General features: G+C 42.2%; 2 protein-coding genes across 3 annotated transcripts in view; one reads left to right on the top strand and one right to left on the bottom strand.

Moving 5' to 3' along the window:
• The first annotated feature begins 114 nt into the window (after positions 1-114).
• LOC117386891 (NLR family CARD domain-containing protein 3-like) lies at positions 115-8,729 on the top strand. The gene is made up of 9 exons (XM_055229845.1): positions 115-163; positions 1,302-1,382; positions 1,812-1,868; positions 3,052-4,819; positions 5,641-5,802; positions 6,393-6,566; positions 6,892-7,059; positions 7,429-7,475; positions 8,098-8,729. Exons 1-9 carry the CDS (start codon positions 115-117, stop codon positions 8,613-8,615), a joined length of 3,024 nt encoding a protein of 1,007 aa, XP_055085820.1. The 3' UTR covers positions 8,616-8,729.
• A 67-nt stretch (positions 8,730-8,796) lies between these two features.
• Positions 8,797-22,979, bottom strand: part of sec24c (SEC24 homolog C, COPII coat complex component) — a 35,379-nt gene continuing 21,196 nt past the window's right edge. For both annotated transcript variants that reach the window (XM_055229330.1, XM_033984467.2), the window contains 11 exons: positions 22,466-22,559; positions 21,928-22,044; positions 20,551-20,721; positions 20,045-20,141; positions 19,822-19,967; positions 19,494-19,632; positions 17,053-17,171; positions 16,543-16,722; positions 14,673-14,858; positions 14,067-14,156; positions 8,797-13,613 (listed from right to left, as the gene is read on the bottom strand). In XM_055229330.1, coding sequence (XP_055085305.1) covers positions 13,473-13,613; positions 14,067-14,156; positions 14,673-14,858; positions 16,543-16,722; positions 17,053-17,171; positions 19,494-19,632; positions 19,822-19,967; positions 20,045-20,141; positions 20,551-20,721; positions 21,928-22,044; positions 22,466-22,559 — 1,480 coding nt within the window. In that variant the 3' untranslated portion in view covers positions 8,797-13,472. The remainder of the gene's footprint in view (positions 13,614-14,066; positions 14,157-14,672; positions 14,859-16,542; positions 16,723-17,052; positions 17,172-19,493; positions 19,633-19,821; positions 19,968-20,044; positions 20,142-20,550; positions 20,722-21,927; positions 22,045-22,465; positions 22,560-22,979) is intronic.

The following is a 22,979-nucleotide window of genomic DNA, read 5'->3' as shown; positions in this document are numbered from 1 at the left end:
TTGTGACGTGCAAACTGCTCAACTTTAACTTAAAACTCATTGATTTCTTACGTTTTTGCGAATGTGCTCTTGGAAAAAAGACTGATGTTTTGAGTTTAGAGCACACGAGGTCAAATGGAGCCATCATCAGCCTGCAGTGATTCAGTGGACAGAGAATCAGAAGGTAACGTTTGTATTAAAGTTATTTTGATTTTAATAACGCAGAGTTGGTTTAGTTTAGTTTGGACGACTTGATTTTCAACATAAAACCTGTAAACGTGTGATGAGAGTGTGTGATTAAGAACATTATTAACTCACTAATGAATCGGTTTAAAACATTTTGGGCAATTTTTAGACCTTCTGGCGAACTGTTTTTTTCGCATTTGAACAAAAAACATGTGGAAATGCATTAACATCTCTATGGAAACGAGCAGGACGAGCATTAGATTAGACGGATTAGACCAGATCCTGAAAGAAAATACAATAAAAATATGTAATAATAATAATTAAATAAATAATAATATTTTTTTTTTTTTGTGTTGATACATGTTTAAATGAGTTTGTAGTTTTGGTTTGGTGGATTTTAAGATTTTTTTCTGGTCTGATGAATGTTAAATCAGATCTGTGAATCATGTTTTATTAAGGATCCACAGATACAGGATCAGGAATCAGTGTTTAAATTATAACAAAATGATCCACAGGAGTCAGAGATGAGAACTGTAAAGACACAAGCACAACAGGGCTGATATAATGACTGTAACAACAACTTAAACACGCTAACACAATATTCTCTGTTCCCTCTGTTTCCCTCTCTCCTCCTCTTTTCTCTTCTTTCCTCAATTTTCCCCTCTTCCCTTCTCTTCTGTTCTCTTCTGTTCTCTTCTCCTCTCTCCTCTTTTCTTCTCTCTTCTCTTCTCCTGTCTTCTGTTCTCCTCTTTCCTCCTTTCTCTTCTCCTCTCTCCTGTTCTGTTCTCTTCTCCTCCCCTCTTTTCCTTTCCTCTCCTCTCTCTTCTCCTCTCTCTTCTCCTCTCCTCTCTCCTCCTCTCTTCTCTTCTCCTCTCCTCTCTCCCCTCTCCTCCTCTCTTCTCCTCTCCTCCTCCTCTCCTCTCTTCTCCTCTCTCTCCCCTCTCTCCCCTCTCTTCTTCTCTCCTCCTCTCTTCTCCTCTCCTCCTCTCTCCTCCTCTCCTCCTCTCTTCCCTCTCTCCTCTCTTCCTCTCTCTTCTCCTCTCCTCTCTCCCCTTTCCTCTCCTCCTCTCCTTCTTCAGTGGTGGCTGCTCTTCGTCGTTCTCTGTATGTCCATCATTTTCAGCCCGTTTTTTCAGCGAAATCCAACTCCAGCATCATCTCTCCGTCCGTGTTTGGGTCCCACATCGAGAACTTTAACATCAGCGTCAACACTAGAGGTGAAGTTGATACTCTGCATGTATGTCTACGAACTAATGTTCAGCGGCTCGGCTTAGGTGATACAATGCAGACATGACCAAACACAGCCTGATAAGATTTAAGATTTCCTGAAAAATAAACTGAAAACTGTTTGCTAATGCTAATGCTAGTTAGCGTGTTATATAATATTATTTGAGAGTGACTTTAATAGCACAAACAAACTCACCTGTTGTCGTCCAACTAAGGTCGTTCTTTATGATCAGATTGTATTAAACCAAAGTTCAGTTTAAAGTCTATTTTGACAAAAAAACAGCTTCAGACAGAGCAGTGCGTCTAGTTAGCTTCGTCCCCCAATGACATCAGCTGCAAAGAATCAGTATGGAACAGTAAGTGTAATATTGTTGTAGATTTGCCTAATTTTCCCATGCTTTCTTTCTTTCTTTCTTTAGAGGAACAGTGTCGGAATAATAATAATGAGGAACTGAAAGAGGATCTAAACGCTGAAAGTGAGTGGGGAAGTTTTTATTTAAGAAACATTTTGTATGAATTTAAGTTAAAAACAGAAAGATTAAAGGAAGAGGACAATATATCAAAAGTCCTATATTACACAAAACTGACTCTTGTAGCTTTAACCCACACATGCCAAACTCAAGGCCCTTGGGCCAAATGTGGCTCACCATGTCATTTTATGTGGCCCACGACAAGGTAAATTAAAAGTATCACTGTCTTAAAATATCAGTTTATCTTGAGATACACAGTTAAACAGATATTTTTTTCATATCCATGCAAATCTATAATAGTTTGGAGTTTGACATTCCTGCTTTAATCCATGTTCTAATGCTGTTTCCTCCTCAAAAACAGACCTGGAGTTGTGTTTTGCGTCATTCACACATGTTTGAGTAACACTTTATTATTAGTCTGTCTACATTTTGATTTTATTATTGTGTCTTGCATACAGAGAACGCCGAGCCCTTTAGTGGACTTATAAGATGCCATTAACAAAATACAACAGCCCAGACGAGTGTTACAAAAACCAAAAGACTCATTTAAACAAACTCATTTGCCCCCTCTTCTTGACTTTACATAAAAACAACCCCAACTTATAAACATTAGAATTAAACAACCACTTCATCTCATTGTCGTCATTACACCAGAACATATCAGGGCATTGAGTGAACAGGATCTCAAAATTTGTCATAAAATGGACAATAGTCCATAGTCTTTCTTCTTTAAGGCTCAACGATCTTTGATTCCTACTCAAATTTTCTCTGACATACAATTCAGTCTTAAACGCGTCATTTGATTGAATATCTTTAAACCTCAAAATGCTCTGTTCCACCTTGTGATGTCACGAAGTGTTAGTTTTCAAGTTAACAGCTCCTTTCACCTTTAGTTCAGTAGAAATTGACAATTCCAGGTCTGAAAATGATCCAAATGATTCTAGTGAAGGTGTGTGGAGTTTAAAAACACAGTGGAGCACTTCCTGTATTACCACATGATGACATCACAAGGTGGAACAGAGTATAAATATGCAACTCCAGGTCTGTCTGTGGTGAGGAAAAACATTAGGATATAGATTTTAAAAAAACAAAACTGTAAAATGGACGTCTTCTAGTGGAACAGAGAAAGATCCTGTACCTTAAGTTTCTATACCTTAAACATATTCTCTTCATCTTTTGTGTGTTTCAGGTTTGTCGACTGAAGAATGCCGACAGACGCTCAAATCTTCCCTTAAGAAAAAGTTCAGTTACTTACATGAAGGTCTCAGCAGCGACTCCAGCAAAGTGTCGCTCAACAGCATCTACACGGAGCTGTACGTCACTGAAGGAGGAAGAGGAAACATCAACCAGGAGCACGAAGTCCGCCAAATCGAAGCCCTAACCAAATCCGACATGACCGACGAAAAATCCATTCACTACAATAATCTCTTTGAAGCACGGGAACTCTCGGTACGATCGGTGCTTACAAGAGGAGTCGCAGGAATTGGAAAAACCATAGCTACAAGTAAATTTACATTGGATTGGGCTGAAGATAAGGCGAATTCAGACATTGATTTTGTTTTTCCGCTTTGCTTTCGTGAACTGAATTTGATGAAAGATAAAAAATTAAGTCTCGAGGAACTGATGAGTGTGTTTTTTCCCGAAATTAAAGATTTGGGAATTCTCAGGAACAGTAAATGGCAGACGCTGATCATTTTGGACGGTTTGGATGAAAGCAGGATAGACTTGGACTTCCAGAACTGCGAGATAATGCCTGACGTGAGCCAAGCGACCTTTTTGGGAACACTTTTGGTCAATCTCATCCGGGGACGGTTGCTTCCCACGTGTCGACTTTGGATAACTTCCCGGCCGGCCGCTTCCAGCCAAATTCCTGGAGAGTGCGTTGACTTGGTGACGGAAGTCCGAGGTTTCAATAATCCCCAAAAAGATGAGTATTTTCGGCGTAAATTCGCAAATGAAACGATTGCAAATAAGATAATTTTGCACATCAAGTCTTGCAGAAGTCTTTATATCATGTGTCATATTCCTATATTTTGCTGGTTGGCGGCAAAAGTTTTGGAAAAAAATGATGATAAAAACTTGCCGAAAACAGTAACGCAAATGTACGTTCACTTTTTGGCTTTGTTCATCGCTAACATGAAGCAGCGGCTGCAGAATAGTAAAGTTGACATCATCGAATACACGTGCCCTAACTTGATCGCGTTGGGTAAGCTAGCGTTCAGAGGACTGGAGAAAGGTAACTTGGTCTTCTACAAAAGCGATCTCAGGATAAACGGAATCGGCGCAGAACAAGAATCGATCTTTTCTGGAATCTACACTGAAATCTTCAACGAGGAAACGGCGGTTTGTGGCGAAAAGGTGTTTAGCTTCATTCACCTCAGCGTCCAAGAATTTTTCGCAGCTTTGTTTGTTTTTCTCACGTTCCACAACGAAAACGACAACGTGCTAATCAAAAAGTCATCAGCTACGAGACGGTTTCTACGTCGGGAATCTTCCGAACTCAACCTCTACAAAGCCGCCATTGAACGAGCGCTGCAGTGCGTCAACGGGCACTACGATATGTTTTTGCGATTTTTACTCGGACTATCTCAAGAAACGAACCACCATTTGATGAAAAGAATACTCATGAACAAAAACAGGTCCAACGCAAAAACAAAGGAGATCATTGGTTATATTAAAGAGAAGATCAAGATGGCGCCACCTCCTGACAGATGTTTGAATTTGTTCCACTGTCTGAATGAACTGAACGACAGGTCTCTGGTGGAGGAGATCCAGAGTTTCGTTAAGGCGGGTCCACTGAAGGCGGCGGCTCTTACTCCGTCTCAGTGGGCGTCTCTGGTCTTTGTGCTGCTCACCTCCGATGAAGAGCTGAAGACGTTTGAATTGGGGAACTACGCCAGGTCTGAGGAGGGACTTCTGAGGATGCTGCCGGTCATCAAAGCAGCGCAGATAGTTAAGTGAGTAAAATACATTAAAATAAACATGAACTTTATCACAGACTGTTCCTCTCTATAGATACACACATGTGGCTGATATTTGGACTTTTTAGCATATCAGATTTCAGCCGTAAATCTCCAGGACAGGTTGATATTGTTTTTTAGGCAGAAGATTCAGTTCATCAGGGGAGTTTATGACGTTTGTTATGTTTGTGACGTGCAGTGAGGTTCATGGCTGGTGAGGCACGGATGTCGTCACAATTAGATTTACAAACATGTAAACCTGGTGTTGGCAAGTACATTTCTCTCATAGTAAGTCACTTGGGACCAGAATAAAAAATAATTCCAAAATAAAAGTTCCAAAGTCCGTATGAAATAGCTTTAATAGTATGAAATTAAAAGAAAGCTGGTTTTGTATTGTTTTTTTTAATTCTTATTCTGGTCTGGATTGAAGTCATTACATTTCTTACCATTTCGTACCACTCTGTTTGAAAAGAGCGAGTCTTTTGTCCCGTAGTCTGGAGCAAACCCTTTAGCTCCGGTGTTGGTCTTCCTTTAATTATAACGTCCTGCTTCAACCGAAAGTCCAGTTTAGAAAACGAGCGTGTGCGTGTTTTTACCTGAGCGTTTACATGAGCGCCCTCTGCAGGTGTCATCTTGTGAGTGCAGTTTGGGTTAGATACACAGAATCGTTTGGAGAGCTTTTGCCACGCCCCCTTTTTAGTCAACTAATGTATTGATCCTCAACCGTTTTCGTCCTGAGTACAGCCTAAGTTCTGTGTCCCGTAACTTGGACACGTTGAACACCACCGTAACTTTAGTCTGATGTTTGTTTGTTTCAGCCTGAGTGGGTGTGGCCTGTGCGTGCGCTCTTGTCACGCCCTCTCCTCCGTCCTGAGCACCGCCACGATCCAGGAAATAGACCTGAGTTTGAACCTCATCACGGACTCTGGAGTCGACAGCCTCTGCAGCTGCCTCCCACACAGCAGAGTGCACACACTCAGGTAAAAACACGCATACACTCAGGTAAAAACACACACACCCTCAGGTAAAAACACACACACCCTCAGGTAAAAACACACACACCCTCAGGTAAAAACACACACACGGTCAGGTAAAAACACACACACGGTCAGGTAAAAACACACACGCTCAGGTAAAAACACACACACACTCAGGTAAAAACACACACACGCTCGGGTAAAAACACACACACGCTCGGGTAAAAACACACACACGCTCGGGTAAAAACACACACACGCTCGGGTAAAAACACACACACGCTCGGGTAAAAACACACACACGCTCAGGTAAAAACACACACACTCAGGTAAAAACACACACACGCTCAGGTAAAAACACACACACTCAGGTAAAAACACGCACATGCTCAGGTAAAAACACGCAATCAGGTAAAAACACACACACTCAGGTAAAAACACACTTAGGTGACACCATAGTTCTGTTGTATACATAAGTGGACATAGCTAACCTGCTAGCTGACACGTTACAAACAGGAAGTGATCATGGACGCGCTTGTGTGTTTGTGTACATGTGTGGGTACATACGTGTGTGTATGTTTGTGTGTTTGCAGACTGCAGGGCTGTGGTGTGGGCGAGGCTGGTGCTGGTTCTCTCTCCTCTCTCCTGTCATTGCCTCAGTGTTCACTCAAGTCTCTGGATTTGTCGGATAACGACTGTGGAGACGGAGGAGTGCAGCGTCTGAGTGAGGGCCTGTCCGCTCCACACTGCCCCCTGGAGGTGCTCAAGTGAGTCACAGCAGAGAGAAAACACAACAATACTATGACACCGCTGCCTGTCACGTGTGTGTCTTGTTGTGTGTGCGTTCTGTTGTGTGTTCTGTTGTTTGCCTTCTGTGTGTCCGTTCTGTTGTATATGCATTCTGTTGAGTGTGTGTGTTCTGTTCTGTTGTGTGTGTGTGTGTGTATGTTCTGTGCTGTGTGTGTTCTGTTGTGTGTGTTGTGTTAAGGTCATCTCTGTGCTTCACGTTGACTTTTATGTGAAGCACTTTGTTCAGCTGAAGTTGTTTTAAATGCGCTGTAGAAACAAACGTGATGTGTTTGTTGTGTTCAGGTTGTCTCTGTGTAGAGTGACGGAGCGCGGTTGTATGTTCTTGGCCTCAGCTCTGAACGGCAGTGTCCTGACGGAGCTGGACCTGAGCTACAATCACCCAGGACAGGGCGGAGTCCGGCTGCTGACCACTCTGAGGGACGACCCCCTGTGCAGCCTCAACAAACTCAGGTAAAGGAGACATTTTAACTTAAATATTAACCATAGACTGTTTATATAAATGGACAGAGCTAACCTGCTAGCCGCCGCGTTCTAAACAGGAAGTGATCATGTGTGCTCTTCCTGCTCCACTGACTCTGGCTCCAATTCACTTTCTATTGAAAAACTGTGGCCCCTCTCTCTGTAACTGCTGCTGTCAGACTCGTCATTTTGGTCTTAAAATGTTCGTATTAACCCACTCTACATGATCCTGAGGTTTTTATTTCACTATTGTGTCTGTAAATCAAGATACGAACATTAATAACAAACAAATCAGATGCCTTCTTTCTCCGAGGTCGCTCCCGCTAGCATTTATACATTTACGTTTCTTTATTCTTCTAGTGTTGAAAAATGTGGAGAATCTCGACTTGGACCAGGACCAAAGAAATGTAAGTCAGTCCTCCTTGTTGAACAATAACATGGTTCTCAAAATGTGGGGCAAGGACCAGGGGCAGTTCATTAAAGGGCTGCGTTTATTTATTTTAGTCATATTTATTCTGTTTGTTTGAATTAGTCCAAGTTCAGTCAGAGGCGTTCTGTCTGGATTTAAAGTGAGAATAAACACCTAAACTCCGCCCACAACCACATGTCAAATAGAGCTGCTAAAGCGGAGTAAAGGGGAGGAGGAGGAGGGTCTGGAGGACAAAAGGGGAGAGTGAGGAGGGGTGGGGTCTGGAGGACTAAAGGGGAAAGGGGTGGGGTATGGGGACTAAAGGGGAGAGTGTGAAGGAGGAGGAGGAGAGGGCTCTGGAGGATTAACGGGGAGAGTGAGAGGGAGGAAGGGCAGGATCTGGAGGGCTAAAGGGGAGAGTGAGGGGTGAGGAGGGCAGGGTCTGGAGGACTAAAGGGGAGAGTGAGGGGACTTTATCTTCTTCTTCATACAGACTATAGAGTTGGGGCTGTTGTTCTGCTTTTGTTTTGTTGTGGGTTATGGCCTAGAGTCGCCCCCTTGTGTTCAGAAAATAAACAACCAAAAGAAATAATATACTACTAATAATAATTTCCTTTTAGATGCCGTTGATCTCACTCTGGACCCAAACACCTCCCACAAAGATCTTTCACTTTCAAACCAAAACCGAGCTGCCAAACGGGGGCTGAATCCTGCCGGTCCCAACCCCAAAGAGAGGTTCGATTTCTGGGCTCAAGTTTTGTGTGTCCAGGGCCTCAGGGGGCGGAGCTACTGGGAGACCGAGGTGGACGGCAGAGTCTGTGTGGGAGTGGCCTACAAACACATGCACCGCAAAGGAGAGGGTACGGAGAGCCGTCTGGGACAAAATGACCGGTCCTGGGGTCTCAACTGCAACAGGGACGGGTTTAAGGCGGTTCACAGAGGGGTGGTGACGCCTGTGCCCGTCCCGCTGAACAACAGAATTGGGATATTTTTGGACTTTTGTGAAGGAAAATTGTCCTACTTCAGCGTTCTTGAAGGGGAACTCCGGCATATTTTTACTTTTAAGGCAAACTTCACAGACCCGGTCTATCCCGCGTTTCATCTGGCCTGGGTTGGGTCGAGCGTTCAGTTGTGCTAAAGGTCAAAGGGCACACGGCAGGTTTTTGTTTTTCTAATTCTGACTTGGTTTGGTGGCCTGTTTTACACTGGAATTTTTAAAACAAATAGTTAAAATTTACAGGAAAACTGAATCTTTCTACGTCATTAATACACAAAACATTTTAAACATTTACTTTACCAAAAAAATAAATAATTGTCAAGTATTTTTTATTAATCAAGTCATAACTATTACGTAATCAGACAGCTTGTTGTTTACAGTATGGTTGCTAGGTAACAGTTATGAGGGAAAAATAGAAAGCGCCAGGCAAGATCTTTAGTAAGATCTTAAATATAATTGTTTTTGTTAAATGAGCCTAAAGAACCTCACATGCACTTTAATGTTGCGTCCCTCCTGACCACTAGAGGGCAGTGCAAACCCATCAAGGCAGACCTAGACCAGAAATCACAGGATGCATCTTTGACATTTGCACATGTTTTTGAGTATTATGAGATGTTTTTTGCACATTTTAGTTTATTTTTTTGCACTTTAAACACTGGTACGATATGTAGATCACACGAGCACTGAAATTTTCACTGGTTTAAATCACGTTTCAGATATTTGAAATGAGCATTTTTATCTCAGGCCAGTGACTCAAATTCAAAATCATGTTACTGAAGTAATTTCTTCAAGGAACTTTGTACTTTTACTTAAGTTCAATGTTAGTATTTTTAGAGTAAGAGTCACTGTACAAGAGCCGTTGAGTTTAAGTAACTGTAAATTACTGTAAATTATATAATGCACAAAATGAGTCAAACTAAATCAGATCTGAAGGAGCCATGTTCAGATCATTTCATATTGTTACATAGAGATTAAGTCACTTTCCACTTGAGTAAAAGTTGTGGTTCCTCTTCCCCAGTGTGAGTAAAAGTACTGTTAATCTGTGCAATATATTACTCGAGTAAGAGTAAAAGTACAGTGTCTGAAAAGTTCAATTTTATGAACCAAAAGTTACTCATTTGCTTGTAACTCCTGGGTTTGTTTCCGGGTCACAGGTGTCATTTTGAGGACTTAATGAAGGTCTCTTGTGTTGAACGTTGTATTGTATTAAATCAAAGAAAACGAGTTAATCTCAAAGTGAATGTCTCAATGTTTGGATTTTAACTTGTGACAAAATGTGACAAAAATATGAACATTTTTATTCCCCAGCTCACGTCACAGCTCTGCAGAAAATAAAACTTAAAATCGCATTGTGGTGCAGTGGTTTGTTCCCCTGCGTCTAACGAGGGGGTTGTGGGTTCAGCTCAAAATCTAATCAATTTATGTAAAAAGTGAAATGTTGAAGTTTTAATGGGGCAGAGGCTCCAAAAACTTTTAATTAAACAATCTCCATAGAAGCAAGTATTTTGGCACTAAAAAAAAAGTTAGCATTTAGCAATAGCATTTTTATGAGTCAAACATGGAACTGACCTCCTACCACAAAAGTTACATAGTGCACCTTTAATACATTTGATCTAAGTACATGTGTTTATATTGATTTAAAAAAAAAAAAAACTGGCTTATGTCTATCTCCACGGAAACAATGAGTTTTTAATGCTATACTGTGTAACATCAACTAAGGCTTGGACTCCTGTTACTTAAAGGGGCAATAGGTAACTTTTCTCCATAGCAACAAGCAAGCAGAGGATACCACAAATGTCTTTCTGAACAATAAAACACCTGTAATGAAATAGATGTAAGATAGATTTCTTTTAATGTCTTACTGTGGAACATTCCAGGCAAAGCAATCACGTCTCTATGGAAACGAGAAGGTGGCGGACCCTAAAGACAAATACATATTATACTATTCTAATGTTTCCTCATCATAAACAGACCTGGAGTTGTTTTGTTTCATTCACACATGTTTAGTTCTCTCAAACTGAAAACGCTCTGTTCCACTTTGTGATGTCATCATGTGGTAATACAGGAAGTGCTCCGCTGTGTTTTTAAACTCCATACACCTTCACTAGAATCATTTGGATCATTTCAGCCCTGGAATTGCCACATCTCTACTGAACTAAAGGGAAAAGGAGCTGTTGAAAACTACCACTTCATGACATCACAAGGTGCAACAGAGCATTTTGAGCTTTGGAGATGTGGACAAACATGTGTGAATGAGATAAATCACAACTCCAGGTCTATTTTTGAGGAGGTAACAACATTAGAACATGGATTAAAGCTACAAGAGTCAGTTTAATTTAGCACCTTTAACGTAACAAAATACCACTCCTCAGTGAACGTCGTCAACAATCATTTATTAGCAGTCCCAAGAGGCCACAATGGAAAACTGATCAAAAAGTTTAAAGTAAGAAACAAAAATGTAAAGTTACAGTGAAAACGATTGGGTCAGTGACGTCGGAACAGAGGGTCTAACCAAACACCACACGAAAAGAGCCTCTACGGTGTGAGAAAAGGGACAAACAAGAGGAAAGGCGAAATTAACAAATCTCAAAAATGTTGGAAAAATAACTGCATGTTTGCAATCCCTCTGTTCCTCAGAAGAATTCACCAGGACCGCGAACTCAACACTCACTCCAGACAAAATGAGTCGGGGTTTCACGAAGCCGTCAGCAGCTACTGAGGCTTCAGATCTTTAAAGCTTCACTGTGTAACTTTTCTGGTGGAGGGTCTGTCAAGGGGTTCTTGTCTCCACGGAGATGCGATTGCTTTTTCTTGTTATTTTCCACAGCATGGCCTTAAAGCACTCTTATCTACCAGGACAAGTTGAAGTCAGTGGGCTCGCCTCTCCACGGATCTGACGTGTGAGAATGTATGTTTATAAAAGTGGGCTTCAGCAATAAAACCAATGGATAAACCGAAGATAGATGCAGTTAATGCTGTGCTGTGGAACATTCCGGGCAAAGCAGTAACATCTCCATGGAGACGAGCAGGTGGCAGGCCCGTCCCCCCAACAGAAAAGTTACGCAGTGGGCCTTTAAAATTTGGGTTTTGTCTAAATTCTGTACATGTTATAGTATATTTTATTTACATACTGGATTTTCAGAATAAAACAGTGAAACAGTTTGATGGCGTTTTGTTGTGGTTAAAGATGAGTCACGTCTTATTGTGGAAAGATTGTAGACAGGAAGTAGAATTATAAAGTTTGTAGCACTGAGATTTCCAAAATAAAACATATTATTGGTAGGAGGCTTTTTTCCACTAAAACATTGAAAATGTTCAGTTTTCAACAAAGTTTGGACTCGATCAGTTCTAGGTTTATTTTTTCTTCAATTTTACTATTTCTACATTTTATAAACAAACGGAAGACATCAGATATGAAGTAAGAAATATGAAAAAACGTGAAATTGCTTGGTCAAAAAATATTTAGTAGAGCTAAGGGCAGAGACTTTGAGGATTTGAATATAAAATAAAAAAAATCAGTTATTTCAGTTTTTTCTTTACTATAATTCCCTAAATCTTACTTCATATATTTGATCTATTCTGTGTGTTTATAAAATGTAGAAATAGTAAAAATAAATTTTAAAAATACTGAATGAGGGGGCGTGTCCTAAATGAGAGGGGGGCGTGTCCAGACTTTCGACTGGTCGTGGTCTCATTGCAGTGATCAAACATTTGGAGTAGCAGACAGGAGTTAACCTCGATCTCTTGTACAAGACAATTTGAAAGAACTTGATTAAAAATGTATTAATCGATTAGACGGTTGACAAAAGCATCGGCCCCTCTCTCTGTAACTGCTGTTGTCAGACTCGTCATTTTGGTCTTAAAATGTTCATATTTTAAGACCGAAATGCTCTATATGACCCTGTTTTTAATAACAGACTAATCAGGCGCCTTCTTTACCCACTAGCGTTAGCAACAGGTTTGATTGACAGCGTTGTTAAGGTGAAGGTTGTTGAAGGTAACGCCCCTTAACGCTCACACCGCTGGTTTGACAGGGTTAAAACCTTAAGACGTTTTGAATTACAAAAGTGAGACCTAGTCCGTTCTGCTACTCCAAATCTCCTGATATAAACGATTTCATCTTCGCACCAGAATGAACCAAAAATCCCATAAAACATGAACTTTACCCCAATCAGATATATACTTTTATTTATTACAAGAGTTCAAAACATTTCATTGTGGCCAGAACACCACAGTGTGACAGCTTCATTATGACGTTTATGGGGAAGATGGATTAATGCATTAGTTAAAGGTGCACTGTGGAACTTTTCTGCCAAAGCTTTGTCTCCAGGGCGACGCCACCAGGCCAAGTTACAGGCCAGATCTGTTTCTCAATGTTTTCTTTTTTTTTTGACCAATAAAACCTCTGTAATGAAACCCATGCTATAAAATCACATCCTTAATGCCATACTGGGGGAAAATTCCAGCCAAAGCCACACAAAATCTCCATGGTGACGGACCTCGCGGCTCACCAGGAAGGTTACAGAGCGCACCTTTAAATATTCCACTAGGTAAACACATTTATTTTGACAAGAGGAGCAGCTTGGAAAGTGTCACTAAGGCCTTTGACGGGGGGAGACGCGCAGCAGCACTTTTATTATGATGGGTTTAATATAAAAGTTTTGTAATTATACGTTTTTTTTAATCGGACCCTAATCGTCTCAGTGTTTATGTTTGACAGTAAGTGGACTAAACTTCAAATCTCCCTCATTCACTCCAAAAAGGTTGCATACATATTTTTGTACTTATTTACATACTAAAGAAAAGCTTTAGAACAATCTTATCCACACACGCCAACACGCGGCTCCAGCAGCTCCACGGGCAGCTGGAGACGAGTTTCATAAGGTTAAAAAAAAAGGTAAAGCGCTTTCGTTCACAAAATAATAATGGTGAAAAGTGACCGGGAGAGAGGGAGGAGGAGAAGGAGGAGAAGTGCCTGATGGGTAAAGGGGGCGGGGCCTAGCTCAGGAGTTGCCGTATTTCCTTGTGCATGTGACAGAGGAAGTCCACATACGAGGCTCCTCCGCTGGCGCTTTTGTCCTCCACCAAAAAGTGCCGGAAAATCAGCTCGGAGCGATCCTCCTGTTTCACCACCATCAGCTGCAGAAGAAGAAACCGAAGAAACAGAAGAAGAAGAAGAAGAAGAGGTGGAAGGTTATATGAGGATAAAGTGATACTGATGCGAATATTGATGCGATACTGAATTTAAATATGTATAAAAAGATGAAAAATTAAATAATCAAAATGATGCTTTAACAGAAAAACGTAAAAAATAATACGTAAATAAATAAAATACACAAATAAAATAATAATTCAATATTTTTTTAAAGCTCCTGCTACGGCTGGTGATGCTCAAAGGTTTATAATGTTGATCACGATTATAAACCCATTTACATAATTATAGATTTAAAATAAAAATGCCACAGCTGCCCTGGGACAGAATGACAGAATCAAGGCTGCCAATCTGTGCCATTGGCCCCTCCCACCACCGTAAACTGTTACACACACAAGCAGCTGAGGTAGAGGAGGAGGATGAGGATGAGGAGGAGGTACCTTCATGAACCGCGGCCGCTGTGCTCTGAAATCTGAAATGATTTCTCTGAGTCTCTTGGAGAAAGGGTTGTCCAGCTCCGGTAAACTCGTCTGTAATGAACAACAGAGTTTCTGATGAATCAGTTTGAATGGCGAGTTTTATTTTTATTATTTTTACTTCCTGTCCAGTTTTATCTCTATGAGGTTTTTGCAGAGTCTCGCTAAAATGAATAAATATTTAAAGATCAGACAGTGGACAGGGAGCTGATGGGTGGGTTATGGGTCAGAGGTTAAGGGGTCAGGGTCAGGCAGTGGACAGAGAGCTGCAGGTGGAGGTCACTGACAACATGTTCAACACTACACAAATAAAATTAATACTTCACCAGAGGACACAAGAGAGATATTTGAGTCTCAGTGCTAACGCTAATGCTAATTTTGAGGCATAATACATATTAAAACACAAACTGAAGTATTCTACATATAAAAATAATTGTGTAGTCTTTATTTTTAATTCATCTGAATTTGAATAACTTGTTTATTTTATGTTTTTTGATTTTAATAAAAGTGACTGTTAGCTTTGCGACATTGAGCTAGCTAGCAGCGCCTCAGTCCCACAGCTCGTCTCACCATGTTGGCGTCGATGTGGCTGAAGCTCGGCGTTCCAAACAGGTTCTGCAGAAGTTCCTGCTGGACACTGGCTCCGACCCAAAGGAACAGGTGCAGCCCCGTCTCCAGGAGGTAAACTCCACCTTTCGACAGACGCTCCTCCGAGTCCCTGATCGCCATCGGCAACGACCCGCCATCCAACTTTGTCTGAAACATACGACGAGAGAGAGAGAGAGACTGTGAGAGAGGAGAGTGAGTGAGTGAGTGAGAGACTGTGAGAGAGAGAGAGGAGAGTGAGTGAGTGAGAGACTGTGAGAGAGAGAAAGAGGAGAGTGAGTGAGAGACTGTGAGAGGAGTGTGAAAGAGAGAAAGAGGAGAGTGAGTGAGTGACTGTGAGAGAGGAGAGTGAGTGAGTGAGAGACTGTGAGAGAGAGAGAGAGAGGAGAGTGAGTGAGAGACTGTGAGAGGAGTGTGAAAGAGAGAGAGTGTGAGAGACATGTGAAAGAGAGAGAGAGAAAGAGAGAGAGGAAGAGAGAGGGAGAGAGAAGATAAGAGGAGAGTGTGAGAGAGAGAAAGGGACGGTGAGAGAGAGTGAAAGATAGAGAGAGAAAGAGTGAGTGTGAGAGATGTGTGAGAGAGGGAAGGTGAGAGAATGAAATATATGAAGAGAGAGAGGGGAGAGAGACTAAGAGAAACGTGAGAGAGAAAGGGAAAGAGGGTGAAAGACACAAAGAGGGAGTGACATAGAGAGTGAGCTAGGGAGAAAATGAGAGGGAGAGGTGGGAGTGAAAGATACAAGGAGAGGGAGAGAAAGACAATGAGTGAGGGAGAAAGGGAGGGAGGGAGAGAGAGTTAAAAATATGAGAGAAAGAGACCGAGAGAAAGAGAGAGATAGAGAAAGAAAGAGAGAGGGAGGCAGAAAGTGAAAGAGAGAGTAGCTGATAATTTTGTGACCAGACCAAAGAACTCACTATTTAACACCAAAAGACTGGATTTGAACCTGTTTTCTCCACCCTGTGTGTGACTCTAAACCAGTGCTTCTCAATTATTTTCTATCATGCCCCCCCTATAAAGAAGAAAAACTTTCGCGCCCCCCCCCCCAACCCTAAACCCCCCACCGAAAAAATACAATAAACGAAATGATATAATGAAATTTAATTAAATATCAAATAAAAAATAAAATTAAATAAACATCAAATGACTAAATTAAAATTAAATAAATTTCAAAATAATACATTAAAATTAAATAAATATCAAATTAAAACAAGTAATTTAGCAATTCGGTACACCACCTTATATGATGCTCAGTGCTTGCTGCTTTAAGTGACATTCACAAAGCGGATGATTGTTGGCAATATTTGGCACGTTTACGCTGAAAAAACTCCAGCGTCTTATCAGCGTGACTGAGGTGTAATGAAGTGGCGCTTTAACTTATTTGGCTTCATACTGTCCGCTGCCACAGCAGACACCGGTCTGTCCACGTGTCCCACAGGAGTCACGGTGAAGCCAAGTGCTCCATACGCTTCATCAGACTCCTCCTCGTCTTATTTTTCGGGTGACTTTACCTCCGTCTATATCCGCCTTTCTTTTCATCCCTGTTAAAATGTTGTCCATAGTGTCTCTTTAGCAAAAGTGTTTCTTGTTCACTGTCCTGTGTCACGATCTGTTCGCTCTCTCCTGCTCTTTGCTATGCGCGCGCTGCGTACGCGCTGCGTACAGTACTACAGTGTCATATGCGGAGTCATACGCGCCCCCCACGGCATCTCACCGCACCCCCCCAGGGGGGCGCGCCCCACTATTTGAGAACCACTGCTCTAAACTGACCCACAGATGTGGTGATGTCATCTGAAACGACATCGCCTTAACCTGACCCTCTCGTCCAGTTCCTCACCAGGGGCAGGAGTCGGGGGTAGAAGAACACGTGCGTCTCGGCCACGTCCATAGAGCTGATCAGTTGCCGTAGGTACGCGCGGTCGTCAAGGGAAACATCAGCGGCCGGCAACAAGACGTCGCTCTTCAGAACACAGTTTAGATACACGGGCAACAGCTTCATGCACTCGGGCAGAATCAACTGGAAGAAACACAGGGAGAAAAGTCAAACAAACTCATGTATGTGACTGTGATCATCAATGGCTCTTAAACACATCAAGTACCACCAAAGTACCACCAAAGTACCACCAAAGTACCACCAAAGTACCACCAAAGTACCACCAAAGTACCACCAAAGTACCACCAGGACTGAACCAGGACTAAACCAGGACTGAACGAGGACTGAACGAGGACTAAACGAGGACTAAACGAGGACTAAACGAGGACTAAACCAGAACTAAACCAGGACTAAACCAGGACTAAACCAGGACTAAACCAGGCTATTCCAGATCTGTAGTGCATATGTTCGTACCTGTCCTGCAGACGAGGGGCTGGCGCAGTTCTTTCTGTAACAGGCCAGAATCTGAGCGCACTGGTTGACCAACGTGTCCCTCACCGTCTTCGTGGGGTTGTTGGCGACGCCACGGAAGGCTACAACCAAACAGAAGCAAGAGAATCATATTAATACACCCTGAAAAACACATCAGACAATACATGTGTTTGTGCAGGGTTCGAAAATCCCAAGGTCCAGTTGGTGAAGCATTTGTCCACTGATCTGAAGGTCGGCGGTTCGAATCCCGCTCTCGACAAAACATCAGGATCAGATTCAAGCAACTAATGTAACTGACACAGACTTTGTATATGGTAAACTAAAGTGTTTTTAAAAAATCTTATAAAAGAACAGATTAAAATGACCAGCAGGTGGCAGCCCTTCCACTGGAAATGTTCCATAGTGAGCCTTTAAATCAGTGGTCGGCAACGTCCGGCCCGCGGGAAAATGTTGGCCCTTTGCCAATTTTTTTTGGCCCGCCAGAGGATTTTGGACTTTCTTCCGGCATTGATTCTTTAATACTGTCATGATCCGCTCCGTCTGCTCCACGTTTTTCCTCCTGTCCTGCTCGTTCCCTCCCTCACCTGCCGAGCTGGGCTGAGCTCCTGGCTCCTCCTGCGCGCACATCAGCGCGATCACCACCACCTGCTGTGTATAAGAGGAGCCAGGACCAGACACTCAGGGCGAGATCATCTGCGTTTCTACACCCTGTTCAGTGCCGGTTCATCTTCGTTTCAGCCTCATCCCGTTCGGTGCCGGATCGTATGTGCATCTCCACCCAGCTTGCTGGACCGTCTCAGCTCCAGCGCTCCCGGCTCAGCTCCGACCCTGCTTCCACCCTGCTTCCCAGCCCTGGTACTGTCTGTTTTATCTCTGCATTCCGCGACCCCGGACCCTGGTTAGCACTCTGCGTCCTGCCCTGGTGCTGCCCGAATCATCATCTCCGCTGCGCTCCACGTTCCGCTCCTGGATCCTGGCCCGTGCCTCACCTCCTGCTCACTGCCGGATCAACCCTCGAACTGCACCATTTGTCATTTCTTTAATAAATACCGTAAATATTCCCCGAGTCTGCATCCTTTGGTCCGCTACACCCACCGTTACGACAAATACCAAGTTATGTGGGCACTGCTACGGGCATTCCTCTGCCCATGATGTGCATGTAACACAACATTAAAAGCAAACAATGAACTGGTGTGTACATACACCTTCACCAGTCAAAATCGTGGCAAACTGTTTTTGGACATCTGGTGAGGCAAGCGTGCAGACTGCGCGCAGCTCAAGGAATGTGTACCCGTTACACTATAGCCTTCTTGCACTTCTGTGGTTAGTTATTCAAAATTCCCTATTTTATTAAAATAAATCACTTAATCACAAAACTGTCAAAATACTCAGTTTGAAGATTTCTTTTAACCGGGGTGGGGACTTGCTTTTTGTCCGCATGTCAGGTTTTATTGTTCCCGACCTTTGCTCATGTTTGACACAACATAAATCCACTTAGCCATGTCAATTTTAAACATTTTTCATTTACGTTGTGATTTTATCACGATCCTTGCTGCACTTGGCATCATCCAAGTCCTACAGCTCTCCCACAGTGGTGCGTAAAGGTGCAGGTCATTACGGCACCAAATGCGGAGTAAGGAAGCCGTTAGTGCGGTATTACGCACGACTAAAAGCCTGTCGTAGTTTAACCTTCGAGGCAGAGCTAAATCGCAGCGATGGTCACAAGAAGACAGCGTGAGAAAAGAATTTTGATGGAGAGATTTGACGATAAGCAATAATTACGCAGCTTCCTGGTTCAAGTAACCGTCTTAGAAAGATTTTATCCTTGTTTAAATCCGCACATTTTAACCACAAAAGTATTAGTTTTAATTAATATCATGAGACAAAGACCTGAATAAATGAGGTAAAAACTTAAAGTGAAAAGTTTTTCATAGCTCTACCCGATACTGTGCGCCTTTAGTATCCATATTACCATGTTCAACAAAGGCATAATTCTTACCAAAACCATAATAAAAGGAGCAAAAGCTTTTGCCCGAGGATTTTTTAAATTGGCTGTTTTAGGTGAGTTAAAATGCATGTAATTCATATTTATGTATTTATAAATATATGTAAGCCAATACCTTTACCATCTGGCCCGCCACCTGTGGGCGCTGAAAAAAATTGGCCCGAAGCCAAGCGAAGTTGCCGACCCCTGCTTTAAATAGTTAAAATGCAGATCTGTGTTGTAATACAGTGAGATATAGGGTCTAGTCACTAATCGAAATGACCAGCTTCATTTGTGGATTTACCTTTTGGATATTTAGTGCAAAGTCCTGTAATCAATGTTATCAATATGGAAAACTGGCTCATGCCCCGCCCACCTGGGAGTATGACATCATCACTTTCTATAATATGAAAACCACAAAAGGAGTCTCGAGTCTCACCAAACTTTGCGAAGTAGTTGATGATGGTGTCGGTCTCACAGTTGCGATACAGGTCTGCGAGCTGAGAGCAGCAGTTCACCGCCATGTTGTGAACTCGGAGACGCCGCTGACCACTGCAGCTCGTGTACAGGACCGCACACTGCAGAGAGAGACAGAGACACACAGCGAGACACAGGGACAGACAGGGACACACAGTGAGACACAGCATTTCTCTGAGTGTATATAAAAGCTCTTTACAAATCCAATGCATTAATATTATTTTTCAAGAGGAGTTGTGACCTATTAAAAACGTGAATGAGTAAATTTAAGTCTTCCTCGTCTTCCTCACCTGCATGAGCGCCCCCGTGTCTTCACTCAGTTTGTCGTCGTGTTTAAACTCCACGGTGATGGCTTTGTCACAGTCCAGCCCAGCCAGCTCTACGTCTGTGGTGTTACTCATGAAAAACGAGCCCAAGAAGTCCGTGGCCCGGATCCCTGCACCCAGCGGAGGGCGATGGTGAGAAACAGTGTCACTTTCTCTACATTTTATCGTAAAAGAAACAGAGTCAAACCTGTGCTGGTGCGGACTCTCATCACAGCATCAAAACCCACCAGCTTCTGAATGTCTCGTCTGAGGTCGTTCAAGAACCGCTCCTGATCAGACTGAGCCTAAACACGAGAAACAGGAATGGAATGAACGCCAAGAACAAGCAAAACTGGAGACTTTAGTGACACAATACCAATTTAATAATGTGATAATGAACTTTTACACACATCTGCTTCTGTTTATGTTTTAAATGGACTTGTGTACTTGTTTATTTAGTTTGTTTTTCTTTTTTGTTGTATTTTAAACTGGGCCCATGAAAAACAGCCTAAGTGTTCTCATTGGGTTCCCCTGTTTAAATAAAGATAAAGAAAAGAGCGTTTATTATTATGATTTGAATTAAAGTTACGGTTATGTGGCAACTCATGACCGCACAACCCATCAGCCTTCATCAAACTTCATAAATATATTGAGTCTATAGAAAAAACAAATGGGAACTGGGACAGCCAGATGTGCATGTCCATCCAGTCTTACCTGAAAGTATGTGTATTTATAGACAGAGCCCCCGGTGGACACAGGCACCACTGCGAGCGTTGCCACGTCGACGTACTGGTTTGGGAACAGGAAGAGGTCCACGCAGCAGCCCTGAGCCACACAGTCTTTGGCCAGAGAGTTATAGAAGCTGATCTGAGGCTGGAACAGAGACTGAAACAAACACGAGGCAAGTTACTATGGAGCTGTATGTTATATTTAATTACACGGTTTACACACATCCTGCACGCACCAATCCCCAAAAACAAATATACACATAACACAATACAACGGAAAAGAACAATAAAACACCAAGATATCCAGTCCAGTGTTAAAGGCCCAATTACACTATTCTGTTTAAAGTTTCCATATGACTCTATTCTCTGATCTGTTCTAATGTTGTTTCCTCATCACAAACAGACCTGGAGTTGTGTTTTGTTTCATTTACACATTTTTAAACACACAAACCCTGCATATTTAGGCTGAGTTCTTCTCTCAGACATAAATAATTCTGTTCCACCTTGTGATGTCATCATGTGGTAATACAGGAAGTGCTCCACTGTGTTTGTAAACTCCACACACCTTCACTAGAATCATTTGGATCATTTCAGCTCTGGAATTGTCAATCTCAACTGAACTAAAGGTAAAAGGAGCTGTTAACTTACTACATCATGACATCACAAGGTGGAACAGAGCATTTCGAGCTTTGGAGATGTAGACAGACTAATAATAAAGTGTTACTCAAACATGTGTGAATGAAACAAAACAACTCCAGGTCTGTTTTTGAGGAGGGAACAGCATTAGAACATTAGAGTCAGTTTGTGTGATACAGGAGCTTTCGTAGAAGAGACTATAGTCGCTCTCTATTGAGTTAAAATAGAGTGGACAATATTGGATCACAAAAATCAAATAATTCCCCTTTGTATCATTATAATCATTTAAAGTAACTATACTGGAAAAACAGGATAAAAGATTGAATATTGGTCATTTATACAATCATATAGAGCGGGTTAATAGGAACATTTTAAGACCAAAATGACGAGTCTGACAGCAGCAGTTACAGAGAGAGGGGCCACAGTTTTTCAATAGAAAGTGAATTGGAGCCAGAGTCGATGGAGCCGGAAGTGCGCACATGATCACTTCCTGTTTGGGGCGCAGTGACTAGCAGGTTAGCTATGTCCATTAATATAAACAGTCTAAGCTCAGGCCACGTAATGATAAAGTCTTTTTAAAAATGGTTTACTGGGATTATCCTGTTTTATTGTTATTGTGTCAGCGGCTTAAAGTGACAGTGTTATGTGACAGACAGTTTACACACACATTTTAATCTACAATAATCGTAATGGTATAAATGTGATATTATGATATTTTGGTCCACACCTTCTCCTTGTCCGTCCCCACTAGCTTCTTGTCCTCTCTGTTTTTCAGTTTCCCAGGAGCCTCGGCGATCGGCAGAGACGTGTGGAAGATGAACAGCTTCCCAGCGCAGTCTGCAGCCTGAGGAGCAGAGGGACAGGGGTCAGACTATACACTCAACAGTACAAATATGATGAGTTTGAAGTGTACAAGAAACACAAGTCTATCAAATGGAAATATCAATTACACAGGAACAGCAAGACAACAAAGTCTAGGGCATTTGGGCAACTTCCACACATTACATCATGCTTCAAGACATTACATCATACTTCAGCACAAGTTTTATCTTGTATGTCTGTCTGATTTTAAATAAAATAAATAAAAAGCAAAAAAAAAACCTAAGTCAGAACTAAACCAGGACTAAACCAGGACCAGAAGAGGATCAAACAAGGTCTAGATCACGACTAAACTGGAGCTAAATGTTTGCTAATTCTCCTCTCATGTGTTAAAAGTGTGTAAATGTTTATGATGATGTGTAAACGTCTTGATAGATAGGTGTTACCTTGAGAGCCTCCAGTCCGGCCTGAATGACTGGTCCAAACACGGTCTCTGTTTCTCTTGTGTCAGCGAACATATCTGGAATCTGGTCCAACAAACTGAACAAGAATATTTCATTAAATAAAACCAAAATGCTCCTCAGCATAACCACAACATGTAAAGAGAAAAACAGCTTCATAAACATGATTAAAGTGGATTAAAGTGGATGTGACCGGTTTGACAGAGAGGAGGGAGCAAGTGAGGGGGAGAAAGTGAGGGGAAGCAAGGGAGGGGATGCAAGGGAGGAGGGAGCGAGGGAGGAGGGAGCAAGGGAGGACTGTGCGAGAGAAGGGAAGCCAGAGACGGGGCACTAGGCAAGAGGGAGCGAGAGAAAAGGGAGCGAGGGAGAAGGGAGCAAGGGAGGCAAGTTTTTTCCCCAAACTGCCACTTAACAGATGTAAATATATCACCACAGGTTCTATCACCACCAAAATAATTATAAAAACATGAAAAGTGTCATCTGGGCTTTACTCTGGTCT

This window comes from Periophthalmus magnuspinnatus, chromosome 19, assembly GCF_009829125.3.
Source record: "Periophthalmus magnuspinnatus isolate fPerMag1 chromosome 19, fPerMag1.2.pri, whole genome shotgun sequence".
NCBI classification, from domain to species: Eukaryota; Metazoa; Chordata; class Actinopteri; order Gobiiformes; family Gobiidae; genus Periophthalmus; species Periophthalmus magnuspinnatus.
Note: the sequence above shows the minus strand (reverse complement) of the source record. Positions and strands in the feature narration are given on the sequence as shown.